This window comes from Labeo rohita, chromosome 16 (genome assembly GCF_022985175.1).
Source record: "Labeo rohita strain BAU-BD-2019 chromosome 16, IGBB_LRoh.1.0, whole genome shotgun sequence".
NCBI classification, from domain to species: Eukaryota; Metazoa; Chordata; class Actinopteri; order Cypriniformes; family Cyprinidae; genus Labeo; species Labeo rohita.
Genome location: NC_066884.1, coordinates 18,389,450 through 18,408,936, shown reverse-complemented (window position 1 = coordinate 18,408,936; position 19,487 = coordinate 18,389,450). Strand labels below are relative to the sequence as shown.

Genomic DNA, 19,487 nt, shown 5'->3' with positions numbered 1-19,487 from the left:
AAGAGATTCTTGAGCAGAGTGACCCTTCAAAATTTGATACTGCATATTTCTTCTTTCAGAGGAAATCAGGCACACTCTTATTGTGTTTCATGAAGAGATATACTGACACCTGCAGCATGAAAATTGTACTGCATGTCCTGAAATTGTGCATGTGCATTGATTTGGCCAAAAAACACTGTGGAAGTATGACTTGCGTACTTTCAAAGACATCCGAACAAACTGGTTTGTGACATGAAAACTTTCCATGGGAAAAACACGGTGAATGTCACATAAGCATTTTAAAATAAATGTGCGCTAAAAACGCTAGCCTTTTGTGTAGACAATGAAAACAGCCAACTAAACAAAGATCGCTGTTACTGAACTACTTATTTTACATAAGTTGATTGACAACTTTATTAAGTATAATTTTTCTTCTTTGTAACTGTTAACAAATCAAGGCTCATTAAAGCCTACACCGTTTATCACACAAACAGATGAAGGGCAAATTACATTAGTACATAAACAACTAAAAGGAATACTTTTCCCCTAAATGTATGACTTGAGATTAGTTTAGATTGAAGAACATTTGCTCTTTATGAGTATGCTTCTCTAATGAAATAAGAGCACTTGCGAGAAAGTCAAATGTGCATGTTAACCTGCATGTTAGCTTAACTGCTGCCTAAGGTCTAATGGAGTCTCATCAGGGAATCATATCTTAGAATGAATGCTAAATAAAAATAGAAAGGCTATTCTGAAAGAATGTCCATGACTAGAGAATAGCAAGTAAAGACTGAATTTTTGGTTCAGTTCTTTAATATTAAAGAACTGAACTCCTAATACAAAGTCACTTGTACAATAGTAAATACTCCACAGTCTGTAAGGGAAATAAAAATAGATCTTGCCTTTCACACAGAGAATCTTTTTCTCTGTCTTTTTCACACAGAGAATCTCTGTCACCTGACCCAAAAACAGCATCTGGGACTTTCCCAGCTCACAGTACAAATTTGGATGAACATATTTTTTAGTCCTTTTAGGCCTTTTATATTTTTCAGTTTATTTTGTTCTTTAATAACACACTAACCAATGCATTCCACTAAAAATACATACATATTTATGTATTAGAATATGCTATTCTCAGTAAAAATTGTGAAAAACAATTTCTTCTTAACTGAATATAAGAATTAATAAAGAGTTAATCTGTTCATGGAAGACATTTGTGGACATGTTTCCTTTCTTTCTTTTTTCTTAGTAAGTAAGAATAATGAACACAGATGTTAACAGTGTGGAGCCAAGAAAACAGAATATCTTAAGCAAAGGATCATTTACTCTGCCATTAGCAAAATGAACATTTTCGAATAGACCTGTGCATCTATTGTTTTCAGATGACTTTAATGTGTCAGCCTTTAGGGCACAATATTTCATAACCAGTTGTCTAACGTATGTTGTAAGTAATTATAAGAGAAGTATTTTTACAACAAACATAAGTGAAACGTCTGCACTGTTCTGTAATGACAGTGAACTAAATGAATAATAGCCAGAATCTTGGTAATTAATATACAGCGCATTTGCCTTTGACTGATCTTAACATGCTACAACTATCCAAGGTCAAAATCTAAAATAACACTGGGATAAAATGTGTTTGGCCGAACCTTTAGATAAAATGTTTTAGGTCATGTGAACATACACACATGTAGTTTAAACAAAACTGAATGAAAAAAAAAAAAAAAAACATCAAGCTTATTTATATCTCCTGCTGGAATTTTTTGTATAAGTCTATTCAACATGAGAACAAAAGAATGAATGCAAAATCTTAAGTCTATTTATTTGCATATTATTTTTAATTATTTTAAATTGCAGAAGTACTTTCTTGTATTGTAATTTACTACACATACATTCTAATTGCAAATAGATAATAATATCTTTAGCTAATAAGATTAGCATTATAAAAAGCACAGATGCATGAAGCACAAATACTGATTGCATATCATTTAAAAATAATAGGTATCAAAAGCACTGACAACTTTGTTTACCAGCTACAGTAGGAATGAAATCATTGACAGAGGATCATACAAACAAAAAGAGGATCAAAAAAAATAATAATAATAATAATTGTCAAATTGTTAGATGGACATATACTAGAAATTTAAACTGGATTAATAGAAATACTACTACCAATCTATTTATTGCAAAATATTATGTCCTGTTTTCTGACTGTATATTGTGAAACAGTCAGGGACGAATACAGATGCAAAACCTGGGTGGGAAGATGGACAGCTGAAAAAAATTTTCCGGGTGGAAACTTGTTATCAAGGCCACAAAGTCTAAAATGTACATATCCAACAGCACAGCTGCTGGATCTCCATGGTTGTATCAAAAACTTTTATCACAAAAGTTTCATCTATGCACTGTTTAAAAATGGAATTTTGTGCTCTAATTCAAGGGTCTTCAACTGGGGTCCAGGAGCCCAAGTGGCACTGCAGGGGTCTGCCAATTAATTACAATTAATTTTAGTTAAAAATAAATCTAAATGATTCAGATGCAAATTTGTTACCCATTCTCATTGGAAAAGTGCCCAAGCAACACCACTCAAAAAACGTTGCTCTGTGTATCAACAGCATGAGAAATGTAGCCAGTCACAGACATGTTCGCTGATCTCTTGAATGCAATGACCAGTCAGAGGTGTTAACTAGGGATGCACCGATACCACTTTTTCCAGTACTCGCCCGATACCGATACTTTTACATATATATATATATATATATCAAAAATGATCAAAAGATGGTGTATATCTGCTGTCTGAATAATTTTTGGGTTGACTATATATCCCTTAGTTATTTTTATTTTTACACTTAATTATGCCCATTAAAATGTGTTTTGTTACTTTCACTGTTTTTTTTTTCTTGCTCTATGGTACATCATCTTCAGTTTTTTTATAGCATTAAACTGCTCCATTGCAGCGGCTCAGTACTGTAATCACGCGAACCACTCATCTCCTAACTCTGATATTTTCAGAAATATAAGTAGCGCATTTTCATCTGAAATATGATGCTATTTGGGCAATAATCCAAAGCAACTCAAATAATGCAGAAACACTCGTGAAGCAAGCAAAACATGCGCAAGTACAGTACTGCCTATCGCATTTCACACAGGCTGCTATAGTTTCACTTTCGCCGGACAGTCGTGTATGCTTAAGGTTGAAAATAAATTATGTTTATAGCTAATGCCCCTATAATTTTTTTTTATATTTACGATTTTGTTTTAATCCAAAAGATGCGTGTGCTAAATATGCGAACATCAATAAAGATCACGCAACAGCGCGCTCTCTCTCTCTTTCTCTGTCTCGCGCTCTCTCTCACTCCCTCTCTCTCTATACCGTTAAATAACTTGTGCATTGATTTACTTCGATTGTTTTTGACACATCTCACCGAACTACAAACCTTCCAGTGATGTCAAGGCAGGATATTAACTCGACAAGCCCGCACATCTTGGCCGCCGCGCGCTCAATCCAATCTGCGTGCTTTGCCTATCAGCTGACGCGCACCAGTTATACAAGCTTAATACTGAATGTTTAACATTATATTACTTGCATACATATACTTCGTAGACATCTCTCTTAATCTCTTCTGCTGTCTGTTGTTTTGTTGTCGGTGTTTCTTTGCCTGCATACGCACTTGTCACATGATGTGGTATCGGCGTTTGGTATCGGGGCATTTTAACGAGTACGAGTACAGGAGCTCAGTATCGGCCCGATACCGATACCAGTATCGGTATCGGTGCATCCCTAGTGTTAACATTAGACTCCACTCAATGCTCATCCAAAACCCCAGAGATTTTGGAACATTGTGAGATCGCAAACTGAAATAAGTGAGGGCTTTTTAGTGACCAGCCTTTTAGACTTTCGAAGCTGTATGTCTATAATCCGTTGAATAAAAGTATGCTATAGAGGACCGGGGGCCAATTGCATGCTGCAAAGTTTTGAAAGTGACATCTACATATAAATTCGTGATTCACTCTGAAGTAGAGCCCTGCGCAGAACTGTTTTCTTAATCCACAATCTTTCTAATATTGCCTATAATTTTCATGCACACTGTAAACAACAACAAAAAATAAATCAATTAATTTGTTGCATCAACTTAAATAATTTGTTACCCTGCTTCCTTAAAATTTTAAGTTCAGCCAACTCAGATAAGTTTAGTCATCTTGAAATGTTAAGTTGTGCTAAGTGACAACTTAGATATTTGAGTTGACTAAACTAAGAATTTGTTTTTTTTAAAACTTAAAAGCTGGGTTTGTAACCCAGCTGCGTTAAAATTTTGAGTTGTATCAACTCAAATGTCAAAGTATTCACTTAGCATTCACTTAACAATTTAAGTTGACTAAACTTTTTTGAGTTGACTCTTAACTTAAAATTTTAAAGCAGCAGGGTAACAAATTATTTTAAGTTGACTCAACAAATTGTTTTTACAGTGCAGTCCCTCTCAACATCCAGGGTATTTAAATAACTTTTAAATGAGTGCTAGCTGTTCAGTTTTGATTTCGCATTAGGATGTCACGTTTAATGGGACGTGTACCATTACACTAAGCTGGAAAACGATCACAGCTTCAGCACAAGGAGCTACCTGATATCTGCTTCATTCCAGTTTACAGATATCTAGTAAAAGAGTCGCACATTAATGTGCATCATCATTGTGGCACACCCTTTATGGCATTGGTCCTGCCTTTGTTCACACAGAGCTTGTGTTACTAGGTCCCCATCACAGGATCATTTCCAGGATCAATCCCGGGACGTGTTTGTTTATTACACAGAAGTCACTCTTAACCGTTTTACCGAGATCAACCTGTTGTGTGAAGGGGACTATAGTGATACTATACCAAGGGACAAAAATATGGCATGACAAAACAGATTTTCCTCCTTTCCAAAGCGCTCTGTAGCTTGCGCTTCCGTGGCGTCTACCATTGCTAAGCAACCATGACCTGCACTCTCAATGAAGACGCGGAAGTTTCATCAAAGGACAAATGGATTTCCAGCACTAAAAATCACTTGCTGTAGCTCTGCAACTAAATTTATTTAAAAATGTACAGCTATGATCAGTTGTTCCTCCATCTTGGCTGAGCTTTCAATGTTGTTACGGGAAAGGATGAAGCTAATTGGTTGAATCTTGTCACATGACCCGCGGTGCGCTTGCAGCATTCTGAAAAGTTGAGATGTTTTCAACTCGATGCGGCACGGACACGCCTGAAAAACCGAGCGCGTTGCTTCCATTTTGAGTGCGGCTGCTGCGTGTTTACATTTGAAATAACGAACTTGAGTGCGCAAAAGACAAGATATGTGAATGGCCCCTAAAAGATTACTAGAAAAAAATAGCATCATTATATGTTTTTAAATTCCATTCCAATTATTTGCAAAAATAATACCTTGTAAGTAATCTTGAATGTCTCACTTTACATTGTTATTCTCGTTACTGTGGAGCCATTGCTTGCATATTACATCTGCACTCTATTAGAAAACCCTAACTAATTTCAGAAACTTGATTTGACTCTTAATTGCCCATCTCACAGTAAAATGAAAATGTGCATGTAATAAATTGTAGCTAAAGTTAAGGATTACAACAACTGCAGACAACTAATGAATTGTGATTTTTTTTCTCAGCATGTTGTTTGATAAGCTGCATAAATATCAATTTTAACAATAAAAAGTAATATACAGGCAGTGATGCATGTGCAACTACAATAATGTGCATAATTCTGTTCTACTGTCTTAACATAATATACATAAAATAATTTATAATTTATTCTTAATCAAAACGTGGTTAGTTTCTAGTAATATTGAAAGCTATACATCCTTAATGTGTAGCTCTGCTTAACACATTTTGAATAAGGGGGTTCCTGCTCCATGTCTCTATTGCCAAAAAGGTGCTTGCCCTGAAAAACTTTGAAGACCCCTGCTCTAATTTGTTTGCTGTAATAACAATACTATGTTACTGCAGATGTATTTTCACTATTGAGACTTTTGGGATTTGTGGTTTGGGAAATGTAATCTTGTTATTATAGATTTATGTACTTGGTGCCAATGCAATCCTACAATTCAGCTGACATTAAAGAAATCAAGGTATAACATTATCTCTCTTCATGTAAACACAGTGATAGCGTATAACTTCAGATAAGTCTTTTGGAACCGATTTGTCAATGGCAGACCACTTGGGCGTGGATTAATAGGCTAAAAGTTCTATAAATACTGTGAGTGTGGATCGAGACCTTCATCAAACAGGTCAATCAGCAGTCATGAGGTCTTTGGTGTTCTTGGTGCTCCTTGGAGCCGCCTGTGAGTATAGACTCCGTTCACTGATGGCAATTACTTTACAGGTAATAATACAAAAAGTGAGTCAATATACTAATGATACTCTCTCATTTGTGTAGTTGCTCTGGATGATGACAAGATTGTTGGTGGGTACGAGTGCACACCCTATACCCAGCCCTGGCAGGTGTCTCTGAACATTGGCTACCACTTCTGCGGTGGTTCTCTGGTCAATGAGAACTGGGTTGTGTCTGCTGCTCACTGCTACCAGTCGTAAGTGATGTCTTCACAGAGTAGTTAATGTATCTGTCCATTGTTTTCTTCAGTTCTGAACAGTATTGGACTTTGTCTTCCAGACGTATTGAGGTCCGTTTGGGCGAGCACAACATCGCAGTTAACGAGGGATCCGAACAGTTCATCAATTCTGCAAAGGTCATCCGCCACCCCAACTATGACTCCTGGACCATTGACAGTGACATCATGCTGATCAAGCTTAGCACTCCCGCAAGTATCAATCAGTATGTGAAATCTGTGTCCCTGCCCAGTGGCTGTGCCCCCGCTGGCACCAAGTGCAGTGTTACTGGCTGGGGAAACACCATGAGCCCCAGTAAGTGTCAGGATTCATTATGTCATTTCCTTCACACTTCATGTTCATAGCACTTCGGGTTGACTCCATATCCATTTCTGTTGCATTTAATCCTATGTAGCCGCTGATTCCGACAAGCTTCAGTGTCTGGAGATCCCCATCCTGTCCGACAGCGACTGTAACAACTCTTACCCTGGTATGATCACCAGTACCATGTTCTGCGCTGGATACCTGGAGGGAGGAAAGGACTCTTGCCAGGTAGAGGATGACAAGAAATAGCTGTGTTGCACGGATATTAATTGAGACTATTTCAGTAATAACCGGTTATGTTTCTCTTCTTCAGGGTGACTCTGGTGGTCCTGTGGTGTGCAACGGTGAGCTGCAGGGAGTTGTGTCCTGGGGTTATGGCTGTGCTGAGAAGAATCATCCTGGTGTCTATACCAAGGTAATATAGTTGTTGTTGTTGTTTAATAATTGCTACAAAACAAAATGTTTTGTTTAATATGAAGCACTTATATAAATCCTCTTTCTTTGAAGGTGTGCGTGTTCAGCCAGTGGCTCGCCGACACCATTAGCAGCAACTAAAGCTGATATGAAATCACACAGAGCCTCCAAATCTGCAATCCATCAGCTTTTCTTTGTTTTGGAGATTAAAAAACATGTGAAAATAAAAGCATTTAAAAATATTCTGCTTCCTCTAAGTGATTCTTATTTGCCAATAAATACTAAATATATTGTACTTTAACAAGCCTACATTTAAATGTATGCTGCTTTAAGCAAAAATGACTCACCAAACACACAACAAACTCTCTGTACCATGTTAACAATTTAGACATGGGGAAACATGAATTTCTAGGAATGTCCAACAAAGGAAATGTAAAAGACAAGCAAATATGGTTGCTGATGTTTGTTAGCCATGTGTTGAGTGCAATTACTAAATGCTGTTAGTAACCAAATCAATTACATTACACATTTTTGGTAATATAGTCAGAGTACTTTTGATTACATTTGGATTACTTTTGACCTTAATTGTTAATCACATTGATTTAAAAGGATAATCTTGAACCATATTGATTAATCAAAAATACAGAGAGTAAACAATTTATTCCATCTGTTGTTCTTAACAAGATAAAGTGATTAAACATTACATTATGTTAAGGTTTCCCAAACTGGTGTTCATGAAGGAACTGCAGGAGGTTTGTCAGTTTAATGAAAAGTTAGTAATTAATGAGTTTATACAAATGTAAAATGAAAATGAATCATTTTACCATTACCTAATAGTAGCAAATACATAATTATTAACTTTAGTATTCATATATTACCATAAAATCGCAAAGGGTGCTTCAAGTAAATACATTAGGTGAAAGGTTCAGCTGACAAAAAAGTTTGGGAATCCCTGCATTATACGTACATTTGTGCATTTTGATGAGTTTGAAAGACAAAATCGTTCCAAAATACATGGTTAAATAAAAATGAATGCATCAGTACTGATGCAAAGTTGAAATTTTGAGAAAATGCTTTTTAAAACTGAAATGATTTTTATAAATCCAATGCTGAGTGGCCTCTGAATTTCTTATGTAATTAGTCACCTGACTAGTGACTGGTCTTTGTGTGAATGTCCACAAAACATTCTAAATGCAAATAAGCAGAAGGCTATTTTAGAGATGGAATTTTAAAATATGAAAAAGAAGAATTAATGGGAATCATCAAATTGCAAATATGTTATTTCTATTGTATAAATAACTAATTAATAAAAAAGGTAATCATGTAATCAATAAAAAGTAACTGTAGTTGGATTATGAGTACTTTAAAATGTAATATAATCTAATTACAAGTGTTCAATTTCTGGAATTATAATCCAGATTACCTACAATATAATCACTTACTACCCAGAACTGTTTGTTAGCATTCATATACATTGTCAGTTGCCTTCATAAAACATCTTTAACAATTCTGTAACATCTAAATGAGCTTCCATGAAAATGTTTGTGAGGTTTCATCTGAATAACAACTAAAGAATGCTGTATTGATAGGAGCTTAGCTTCATTGATTCTTCAAGTATTGCTCTTTTAGAGAGAGAGAGAGAGAGAGAGAGAGAGAAGCTCTGACTAACTCTGCTTCTTTGGCTATTAAAGTTAGGGGTAGGAAGGGAAACATTAGGCCAATGGTAACTATTATCACTATTAAAACACTGGGATAAGAGAAGTGTAAAACTGCTAGTACAAGTGAACTTATGTTTATTTTAAACATGCTGTGACCAATTAGATACAAAGAAAAATATAATAAAGAAACAAAAATAAAGAATAATAAAATATATATAATAAAGGCAATATTTAGAAATGGGAGGACAAGGGGAATGGGTCTGTGTATTATTCTTCTATTATCATCTAACTATGTGTATTAACTCTGTGCAGTGAGCTTTGAGAAACTATTTAAAGCTTGAAAAACACTCGTGTATGGAACGAACCTGTTCAGGAGCTAGAAATACATGACAGCTATTGATCAACCTTCAGGAATTCATATATGGTATATGAACATTCATTTATATACATTCATTTTAGATGGGGATTATGAAGAATATGCTGACATAAATATGACCCACAAATGGTTGTTTGTTAAATAAACTGCAGCAATTATGGGCACTTTATACATAAAACCTTCACATTTCACCTGTACATCTGTCTTTCACTGCATTGCATTATGGTTTTATTTTCAAGAGTCTTTAATGGTAATGAAATAAGTGTTTAAAAGTAAAGTGCTAACTTGTCAAACAATAAAGTGCTCCATGTAGTCAATTCAAAGTGTTTTTATACTTTAACATTTATACTCTGCGATAAACTGTGTACTGCTTACAGAAATATGACTGCTCAATGAAGAAAGGAAAAAAAAACTAGGCACACCCAAAATTACATTTAATATATGGACACGTATAGATCCAGAACTTGGGTGAGAAGATGAACAGCTGGTCAAAACTTGTTGAAAACAACGAAAACTTGCTGTCAAGGTCACAAAGCCTAAAATGTACATATTTAACAGCACAGCTGCTGGATCTTCCTGAATGTGTCAAAAATATACATTCTGTTTAATGTACTTTTAAAGACTTTGTTTAAAAATGTAATTTTTAAACTAAATTGTTCCTCAGAATTTAAAAATATGTACTTTAAAGAAGTTGTGGCTTTATGTTTTGGGAAATTTACAACATAAACATCTTACCTTTGAGAATATATGCATAAAAGCTATATATGTTGTTACTATACACTACCGTTCAAAAGTTTGGGGTCAGTACATTTTTATTGTTTCTTTTTTCTTTTTTTTTTTGTTGTTTTAAGAAATTAATACTTTTATTCACCAAGGATGTATTAAGTTAATAATTAAAAGTTTATTAAAAGTTAATAATAAATAATTTACTTTGTTATAAAATATTTATATTTTGAATAAACACTGTACTTTTTAAACTTGTTATTCATGAAAGAATCCTGAAAAAAAAAATCACAGGTTCCAAAAAAATATTTGGCAGCACAACTGTTGATATTATCCAACATTGATCATTCTAATAATAAATCCGCATATTAGAATGATTTCTGAAGGATCATGTGACACTTAAGACTGGAGTAACAGCTGATAAAAATTCAGCCTTTCACCACAGGAATAAATTCTATTTTAAAGTATGTTAAAATAAAAAACATTATTTTATATTGTAAAAACATTTTGCAATATTACTGTTTTTTTTTTCTATATTTTTAATCAAATAAATGCAGCCCTGATGAGCATAAGAGACTTCTTTAAAGACTATTACAAGTCTTACTGACCCCAAACTTTTGAACGGTAGTGTATATATATATATATATATATATATATCTCATATATATATATATATATATATATATGTATATATATATATTTATATGTTGTTTTCTGTACACTGGGTGACACCAGAGTGCAAATGCAGCCCTAATATACATTTTTCTAACATTCAAGTAATCAAGATATAATTCTGTATCTTTTCATGGAAACAGTGATAACATATTACTTCAGATAAGTCTTTTGGAGCTGATTGGTCAATAGCAGACCACTTGGGTATGGATCAATAGGTTGACAGTCCTATAAATACTGCGAGTGAGGAGCAAGACCTTCATCAAACAGGTTCAATCAGCAGTCATGAGGTCTTTGGTGTTCCTGGTGCTCCTTGGAGCCGCCTGTGAGTAGAGACTCTATTTACTAATTCACTGAAATTATGAATTTCATTTTGCAGGCAAGTATAGTCAATATACTGATGATACTCTCTCATTTGTGTAGTTGCTCTGGATGATGACAAGATTGTTGGTGGGTATGAGTGCACACCCTATTCCCAGCCCTGGCAGGTGTCTCTGAACGCTGGCTACCACTTCTGCGGTGGTTCTCTGGTCAACGAGAACTGGGTTGTGTCTGCTGCTCACTGCTACAAGTCGTAAGTGAAGTCTTCACAGAGTAGTTCATGTATCTGCCCACTGGTTTCTTCAGTTCTGAACAGTATCAGACTTTGTCTTTCAGACGTATTGAGGTCCGTTTGGGCGAGCACAACATTGTGATTAATGAGGGATCTGAACAGTTCATCTCCTCTGACAAGGTCATCCGCCACCCCAACTACAGCTCATGGGACCTTGATAGTGACATCATGCTGATCAAGCTTAGTAAGCCCGCTACCCTCAATCAGTATGTGCAACCTGTGTCCCTGCCCAGTGGCTGTGCCCCCGCTGGCACCAAGTGCAGTGTTACTGGCTGGGGAAACACCATGAGCTCCAGTAAGTGTCAGGATTTATGATGTCATTTCCTTCACATTTCATACGTTAATAGCAATTTGGTTGACTCCCTAACCATTGCTGTTGCATTCAATTCTTTGTAGCTGCTGATTCCAACAAGCTTCAGTGTCTGGAGATCCCCATCCTGTCCGACAGCGACTGCAACAACTCCTACCCTGGTATGATCACCAATACCATGTTCTGCGCTGGATACCTGGAGGGAGGAAAGGACTCTTGCCAGGTAGAGGATGACAAGAAATACTGTTGTCGCAAAAATATTAATTGTATCTTAATAATAACCAGTTGTTTCTCTTCTTCAGGGTGACTCTGGTGGTCCTGTGGTGTGCAGTGGTCAGCTGCATGGTATTGTGTCCTGGGGTTATGGCTGTGCTGAGAAGAATCATCCTGGTGTCTATGCCAAGGTAATATAATTGTTGTTATTTAATAATTCTTACAAAACAAGTTTGGTTTAATATGAAACACTTATTTGATTTTTATGAATTCTCTTTTCTTTAAGGTGTGCATGTTCAGCCAGTGGATCGCCGACACCATGAGCAGCAACTAAAGCTGATATGAAATCACATACAGCCTGCAAATCTACTATACATCAGTTTTTCTTTGTTTTGGAGATCAAAAACCTGTGAAAATAAAAGTATTTAAATATATTATGCTTATTCCAAGTGCTTTATTCATATTAATCAATAACAGGGCTACATTTAAAAGTATGATGCTCTTAGCAAAAATTACTCACCAAAACACACACATCAAAGTGCATATGTCATGTTAACAATTTAGCAGAAGGCTAAAAATAGGCTACAGTTTGAGTCTTTAATATTTCTACAAAAGAAAGAAAGAAAGAAAGAACACAGACAAGTAGTTGATGAAGAAAGACTTCTATCAAAAATTAGGAAATGTGCATGACAAGCCCATACGGCATGACCCTGTATTTACAGTTCATCCACTCGTCCCTCTCACATATCCGGATGAGGTTGTTTGCACTGTGGAGGTCCAACTTGGTGAGGACAGCAGCACGATAAGAGTTGTTCCAAGGCTGCTGGGGGCATAACAAGATGGAATGTTGACTGATTGTTTCTCCACTTGGCTTTCAATAGAAGTCGACTGTACTGGCAACACTGGAGGTACTTGACAGGTAAGAAACTTGAGGGAAACAGTCTAGGAAACAGTCTTTGCCCCATTTCAGGATTTCGACGGTCTTCGGAAGAATTTCTGGTTGATGTTGACTCCAGTGGCAATCTAAAATGATGTCTGCTGTCAACTGCTCCAGAACCAGGAAAGAGATGCTTTATTTGTGACCAATTTCAACCTGGGACCCATGCTGAACTGGACATTTCATTTTTGTTTGAAAACCAGATACAATTTAAAGGTTACATTTGTATTTAAATTTCAGAATGAAATCATTTGCCTGTTGAGAGTGTGTTGACAGTCTATGTAGTTGGATCACTGAGCTCCATAAAATCAGTAATGAGGAGTTTTGACAGTTACCAATAAACAAACAAAAGAGAGGGAATAAAGAACCCTAAACTCTGACACAAAGAATCATTTCAGCATTAAAACGGTTCTTCAGGATGCTATGGTTCTAAATAGAACCATTACTACATGTAAAGAAAAGTAAAGAAAGTCTTTAAAGAACCATTTTTTTAAAAGTTTTTTTAAATGCAATCCTATAAGTTATGTACATAATGATATATTTTATGTTTACATTTATTCACAGTCACCTATTGTATCTGTTGGCATTCTTCTTCTTCTTGGCACACTGATAGAGGACAGGCCCAACATAGCAAGTTTGGAGTCTCTAACTAAAACTCTATCGCCACTACTTTCCAAAGTTTCATGCATGTTTATGCTAATCACTTTTTTAATCACGTCCAAAACGTAAAAATGTTAAGGTTTAGTTTTTTCGCTATTTTTCATTGTTTGAAAAACCTACTTTTTCAAACTCATCCTAGACGTTTGTCTGATTTTCACCAAAATTGGCTCAGTTCATCTTGAGACCATGCTGGCAAAAAGTTATGAAATTCAAGATGATTAGTCAAACCGTTCTCGAATAATGTGCAAACGAATTCTATGAAAAGCACGCAAAAAAGGATATGAGGCTATATTTCCGCAATGGCTTGGCATATTGAGTCCAAACTTGGTGTGTAATACAACAAGCATGACTTGAGGCTACCTGCAGTGCCACCTAATGGTCAGAACATATGAAAAATGGCTAGTTTTGCTTATAACATGTGAACGGTTTGGCCAAAAACAACAAAACTGGTCTCTTTAAATTCATGCTGAGTTATACCATACCCAATTCCCATGTCAGCCATTTTTAGCGTCGGCCATATTGAATTTTGTCAAAAAATGCTAGATTTTACGAACCCATTGACGTATCATTTTGAAACTCGGTTTGTTTCTTTGGCACCATGCCCTGACAGTACTCAAAACGTTTGAAGGCAGCGCCACATTCTGGCCAAAAGTCAAAATGCTAATCAAGTTTGAATAAATTTGGCTATTGTAATATAACTGGTCTCAATATATTCTTTGGGTCATGCTGAGAAGATTGATACCAATTATGCCAAAATTGGTCGAACTTCCAGTCCGCCTTTTTAATTCATGTTGAAAACCTACTTTTTCAAACTCCTGCTAGACTGTTGGCCCGATTTTCACCAAATCTGCATTTCCATTGTTGGACATATATAGAAATTCATGTTTCTTAGTTATTCTATCTTTTTTGATAGAATAATTGTCTTTATCAACTGCTTATCTGTATTTTTTTTAAATTAAAGACTCAACTGGTAGCTATTTTAGCCTTCTGCTAAATTGTTAATATGACAACGGCACTTTGTTGTGTGTTGTTTTGGTGAGTAATGTATGGAAATCATAAATATAGGTGAGTTAAAGTATGGTAAACAATATATTCAATATTTATTGACAAATATGAATAAACCATAAATGAATAGAATATTTTAAAATTCTTTGTCAGAGGAGATTTGGAGGCTGTATGTGATTTCATATCAGCTTTAGTTGCTGCTCATGGTGTCGGCGATCCACTGGCTGAACATGCACACCTTGAAGAAAAGAGAATTCATAAAAACATGTAAGTACTTCATATTAAACCAAACATATTGTTTTATATCAATTATTAAACAACAACAAACATATTACCTTGGCGTAAACACCAGGATGATTCTTCTCAGCACAGCCATAACCCCAGGACACAATACCATGCAGCTGACCATTGCACACCACAGGACCACCAGAGTCACCCTGAAGAAGAGAAACAACTGGTTATTATTAAGATACAATTAATATTTGTGCAACAACAGTATTTCTGTCATCCTCTACCTGGCAAGAGTCCTTTCCTCCCTCCAGGTATCCAGCGCAGAACATGGTATTGGTGATCATACCAGGGTAGGAGTTGTTGCAGTCGCTGTCGGACAGGATGGGGATCTCCAGACACTGAAGCTTGTTGGAATCAGCAGCTACAAAGAATTGAATGCAACAGCAGTGGTTAGGGAGTCAACCAAATTGCTATTAACGTATGAAATGTGAAGGAAATGACATCATAAATCCTGACACTTACTGGAGCTCATAGTGTTTCCCCAGCCAGTAACACTGCACTTGGTGCCAGCGGGGGCACAGCCACTGGGCAGGGACACAGGCTGCACATACTGATTGAGGGTAGCGGGCTTGCTAAGCTTGATCAGCATGATGTCACTGTCAATGGTCCAAGAGTTGTAGTTTGGATGGCGGATGACCTTGTCAGAGGAGATGAACTGTTCAGATCCCTCATTAATCACGATGTTGTGCTCGCCCAAACGGACCTCAATACGTCTGAAAGACAAAGTCCGATACTGTTCAGAATTGAAGAAACCAATGTGCAGATACATGAATTACTCTGTGAAGACTTCACTTACGACTTGTAGCAGTGAGCAGCAGACACAACCCAGTTCTCGTTGACCAGAGAACCACCGCAGAAGTGGTAGCCAGCGTTCAGAGACACCTGCCAGGGCTGGGAATAGGGTGTGCACTCATACCCACCAACAATCTTGTCATCATCCAGAGCAACTACACAAATGAGAGAGTATCATCAGTATATTGACTATACTTGCCTGCAAAATGAACTGAGTGAAATTCATAATTTCAGTAAATCAGTAAATAGAGTCTTTACTCACAGGCAGCTCCAAGGAGCACCAGGAACACCAAAGACCTCATGCCTGCTGATTGAACCTGTTCGATTAAGGTCTCGCTCCTCACTCGCAGTATTTATAGGACTGTCAACCTATTGATCCACACCCAAGTGGTCTGCTATTGACCAATCAGCCCCAAAAGACTTATCTGTACTAATGTTATCATTGTTTCCATGAAAAGATAAAGAATTATATCTTGATTACTTAAATGTTAGAAAACTGTACAGTATGTTAGGGCTGCAATTGCACTTTGATGTTACCCAGTGTACAGAAAATATACAGTAACAAGAAAAATTACATTTTTAAACAAAGTATATACATCAAACAGAATGTATATTTTTGATACATTTGGAGAGATACCGAAGCTGTGCTGCTGAATATGTACATTTTAGGCTTTGTGACCTTGACAGCAAGTTTCCAACGTTAAGTTCATCAGCTGTTCATCTTCTCACCCAAGTAGTGGATCTATACGTGTCCATATATTAAATGCAATTTTGGGTGTGCCTAATTTTTTTCATTTAGCAGTCATATTTCTGTAAGCAGTACACGGTTTATAGTTACAGTATAAAAATACTGATCTCAAGTGGATGATGAATTATTAAATTTTTTGGTTTTCAACTCTAGTCCTCGGGGCCCACTGCTCTGCACATTTTGTATGTTTCTGAATCTGACACACTCATTTCAGTTCATGGATCTTTCTCCTAACGAGCTGATGATCTGAATCAGGTGCATTAAATGAGGGAGACATACAAAATGTGCAGAGCAGTGGGCCTTGAGGACTGGAGTTAAGAACCACTGATCTACAGTAGATAGTACCAGTGTTGGGGGTAATGCATTAAAAGTAGTGCAAGTTATGCAATATTATTACTTTTTCCAAGTAACTAGTAAAGTAACGCATTACTTTTTAATGTACAAGAAAATATCTTAGTTACTTTTTTCAAATAAGTAACGCCAGTTACTTTTCCCCCCATTTATTGATTAAAAGCTCTCCTGTCCCCATGTTGAGAGAAATCAGGGGTAAGATGTTAGTTCTAGAATAAATGTGAACACGCATTAATTCATCTCACTCCTCAAAATGAATTAAAAAAAGTGAAATTCAACTCCAAATATGATGCAAACCTGCAATAATTAAATATGTTGTATAATACAAATATCATTTATGCATTTAATACCATTTTATTAACCAATGTCTTTGCTGCCAACCTTCGATGATCTAATTTAACCATACTAATAAGAAAAAATTACTCAAGATAATCTAACATTTGTTTTCCTTTTTTTATTAAGAGTTGATATTTTTTCTTCTGCGGTCTACTGTACAGACGTGAATTTACGTTTCTCAAAGCCTGAGGCTTTTGGTGTGAAAAGGCTTTTACATTTGCCAAAAATAGAACTTTTTAAATTGAAAACAAACAAGCAAGCCCTGCCCAGATTTAAAAAGTAATGCAAAAGTAAAGTAACGCATTACTTTCCATAAAAAGTAACTAAGGAACGTAATTAGTTACTTTTTAGGGAGTAACTCAATATTGTAATGCATTACTTTTAAAAGTAACTTTCCCCAATACTGGATAGTACAGTACAGGGGTGTGTGGAGTTCAAAAACCCTTTAAGAGGACATGCAAGTGTGAAAAATGCCACATTTGTCCTGTTTAACTCCTGGAGGACAACCTCCTTAAATGTCCTGGTCCTCAATGCGAAGTTTTGCTCAGCTCATCTCACTTTTTTCAATTTTTTACTTTGGGAGAATGAATATCTTCATTGTCACAGTGAAAAATGCACAGCAATGCAGGGAATGAGGAGAGGATAGCATCTTCTGTTTCTAGTTTTTGTATTACATAACACAGTGGTGTGTGAATTGATGGCAGCATTGAAAAAGTACTCCCTCACACATTCAGCACTTATTCTTCTCAATAAGAGCTTTACTATCACTGAATGTCACTGTGGGAACCAGGTACTTCTTACTGTACTCCTCCTTTAGCAACACAAGAACATTTTGGATGCTTTTGGATCGACTTGATTGATCAAAATGATTGACTTGGTCTCTTGAGACAAGCGTATGGACTTCCAGAAGTGTATATTTTGTAAATATGGGCCTTGGAAGAGGTTAAATGAGTTTATTTTGTGCTTTGGCTACAGTAGGTAATTCTAGTGGTGACAACAACCATGCATGTCACTTCTGCAAGCTGTGTCATATTCTGTGAGATAAAGTGTCACTCTTTTCATAGCTTTTTCTGGCTTTGAAACAGCTCCTTTTCTAGCAAAAACTAAAGGAAAACTTAAAGTGAAGACCTGATTATTTCAGGAGCTTTGTCACAAGTCCATTTTTTCTGAATGTCAGTAGTACATCTGCCATATTTTCACAAAACAATGATTTGCTATTCCTCTTGTACTATTGTCCTCTTTTATGCTAAGAAATAAATCTGCTGTCAGTTTTCTCTCAAGAGGTTCCACTGTTGCCAGCATTAAGTCTGAGTATGATTCAGTAGGCTATATAACACTTTTAATTGTCAGGAAATTACTTGTCTTCAAAGGTTTTGGTTAAATATACATACCTGTTGAACAAAAAATTCCTTAAACCTACGATAATTATTTTTTGTTAAGTAACTTTCAGTAGGGTGTAATCATTTTTGCAACACAGCATTTTATCAATTTGAAAAGAAAATCTTATTTTCCTAAATAATTTTGACATTCTTCTTTGGTAATTGATCAATCAGGCTTGTTGGAACATTATATCTACAAAGAACCCTAATATGTCTTCTAAGTAAAGAGGGGGTGTACTCATTTATGTTGTGCACTGTATATATTAACATGAATATATTAATATACTAATATTAATGAAAATAAACAATAAATAAAAAGGTTATTTATAACATCATTGATTTTCAAAGCATGATTCTTTATGGAATCCTATAAAAAGGGTTCTATTTAGCACCAAAAAGGGATCTGCTATTGTTACAAGGCCCTTTTACTGTAAAAAATAAAAAAACACAATTTGTTGGGTCTGCCTTAAATTTTTAAGTTGAGTCAACTCAAATAAGTTTAGTGAACTTGAAATGTTAAGTTGTACTAAGTAACAACTTAGATATTTGTGTTTGCTAAACTTAACAGATTTTAAATTTTTGAATCAACTCAAATATCTAAGTTGTCACTTAGTATAATTTAACATTTCAAGCTGAATAAACTTTTTTTTGAGTTGACTGAACTTAAGAATTTTAAGACAGCCAGGTAACAAATTATTTTAAGTTGACTTAACGAATTGTTTTTTACAGTGTTCTGGTACTGTTTAAAATCATTTTTCATTGCACTTTATTTTACAGTAAGTATACTTACATGTACTTACAGTGAATCTACAGTGTACCTACCTAGACAAAACCTTCACATTTTACCTGTACATCTGTCTTTTACTATATTGCATTATGGTTTTATTTTCAAGGGTCTTTGATGGTAATAAAATAAGTGTTTAAAACATTAAGTGCTCCATGTAAGCTATATTTTCATTAGACACTCAAGTAAACAAACTTTAAGATAACCCCAGCAGACTGAATTTATTTATTTCTACTCACTTGACAGGATAAAAGATCTCCATATTCACTGAAGACCGCTGTGAGTGTTATTAAATGTAAAAGTGTGTAAAATAAAGTTTGCAGAAATTGAATCTG

General features: G+C 35.6%; 3 protein-coding genes across 6 annotated transcripts in view; 2 read left to right on the top strand and 1 right to left on the bottom strand.

The window, feature by feature from the left end:
* Positions 1-6,143: 6,143 nt before the first annotated feature.
* LOC127178779 (trypsin-2-like) lies at positions 6,144-7,546 on the top strand. The gene is made up of 6 exons (XM_051131891.1): positions 6,144-6,301; positions 6,397-6,547; positions 6,631-6,881; positions 6,982-7,118; positions 7,204-7,305; positions 7,398-7,546. Exons 1-6 carry the CDS (start codon positions 6,262-6,264, stop codon positions 7,443-7,445), a joined length of 729 nt encoding a protein of 242 aa, XP_050987848.1. The 5' UTR covers positions 6,144-6,261; the 3' UTR covers positions 7,446-7,546.
* Positions 7,547-10,996: 3,450 nt separating this feature from the next.
* Positions 10,997-19,487, top strand: part of LOC127178778 (trypsin-1-like) — a 48,234-nt gene continuing 39,743 nt past the window's right edge. For 2 of the 4 annotated variants that reach the window (XM_051131886.1, XM_051131889.1), the window contains exons 1-2: positions 10,997-11,058; positions 11,157-11,221. In XM_051131886.1, coding sequence (XP_050987843.1) covers positions 11,019-11,058; positions 11,157-11,221 — 105 coding nt within the window. In that variant the 5' untranslated portion in view covers positions 10,997-11,018. Of the gene's footprint in view, positions 11,059-11,156; positions 11,308-11,390; positions 11,642-11,742; positions 11,880-11,958; positions 12,061-12,155; positions 12,276-15,672; positions 15,700-19,487 lie in introns of those variants that run through there. The other 2 variants (XM_051131883.1, XM_051131890.1) reach the window with 2 other exon arrangements.
* LOC127178780 (trypsin-1-like) lies at positions 14,623-15,880 on the bottom strand. Its single transcript, XM_051131892.1, has 6 exons — positions 15,817-15,880; positions 15,559-15,709; positions 15,225-15,475; positions 14,987-15,123; positions 14,807-14,908; positions 14,623-14,709 (listed from the first exon to the last, which is right to left on the bottom strand). Exons 1-6 carry the CDS (start codon positions 15,854-15,856, stop codon positions 14,662-14,664), a joined length of 729 nt encoding a protein of 242 aa, XP_050987849.1. The 5' UTR covers positions 15,857-15,880; the 3' UTR covers positions 14,623-14,661.

Excerpts from the sequence above, each read along its gene's own strand:
- LOC127178779 (XM_051131891.1), top strand. The coding sequence starts at position 6,262 with ATGAGGTCTTTGGTGTTCTTGGTGCTCCTTGGAGCCGCCT. Across the intron at positions 6,882-6,981 it reads GGGAAACACCATGAGCCCCA|CCGCTGATTCCGACAAGCTT; the intron begins GTAAGTGTCAGG and ends AATCCTATGTAG. Across the intron at positions 7,306-7,397 it reads ATCCTGGTGTCTATACCAAG|GTGTGCGTGTTCAGCCAGTG; the intron begins GTAATATAGTTG and ends CTTTCTTTGAAG.
- LOC127178780 (XM_051131892.1), bottom strand. The coding sequence starts at position 15,856 with ATGAGGTCTTTGGTGTTCCTGGTGCTCCTTGGAGCTGCCT. Across the intron at positions 15,124-15,224 it reads GGGAAACACTATGAGCTCCA|CTGCTGATTCCAACAAGCTT; the intron begins GTAAGTGTCAGG and ends AATTCTTTGTAG. Across the intron at positions 14,909-14,986 it reads GAGGAAAGGACTCTTGCCAG|GGTGACTCTGGTGGTCCTGT; the intron begins GTAGAGGATGAC and ends TCTCTTCTTCAG.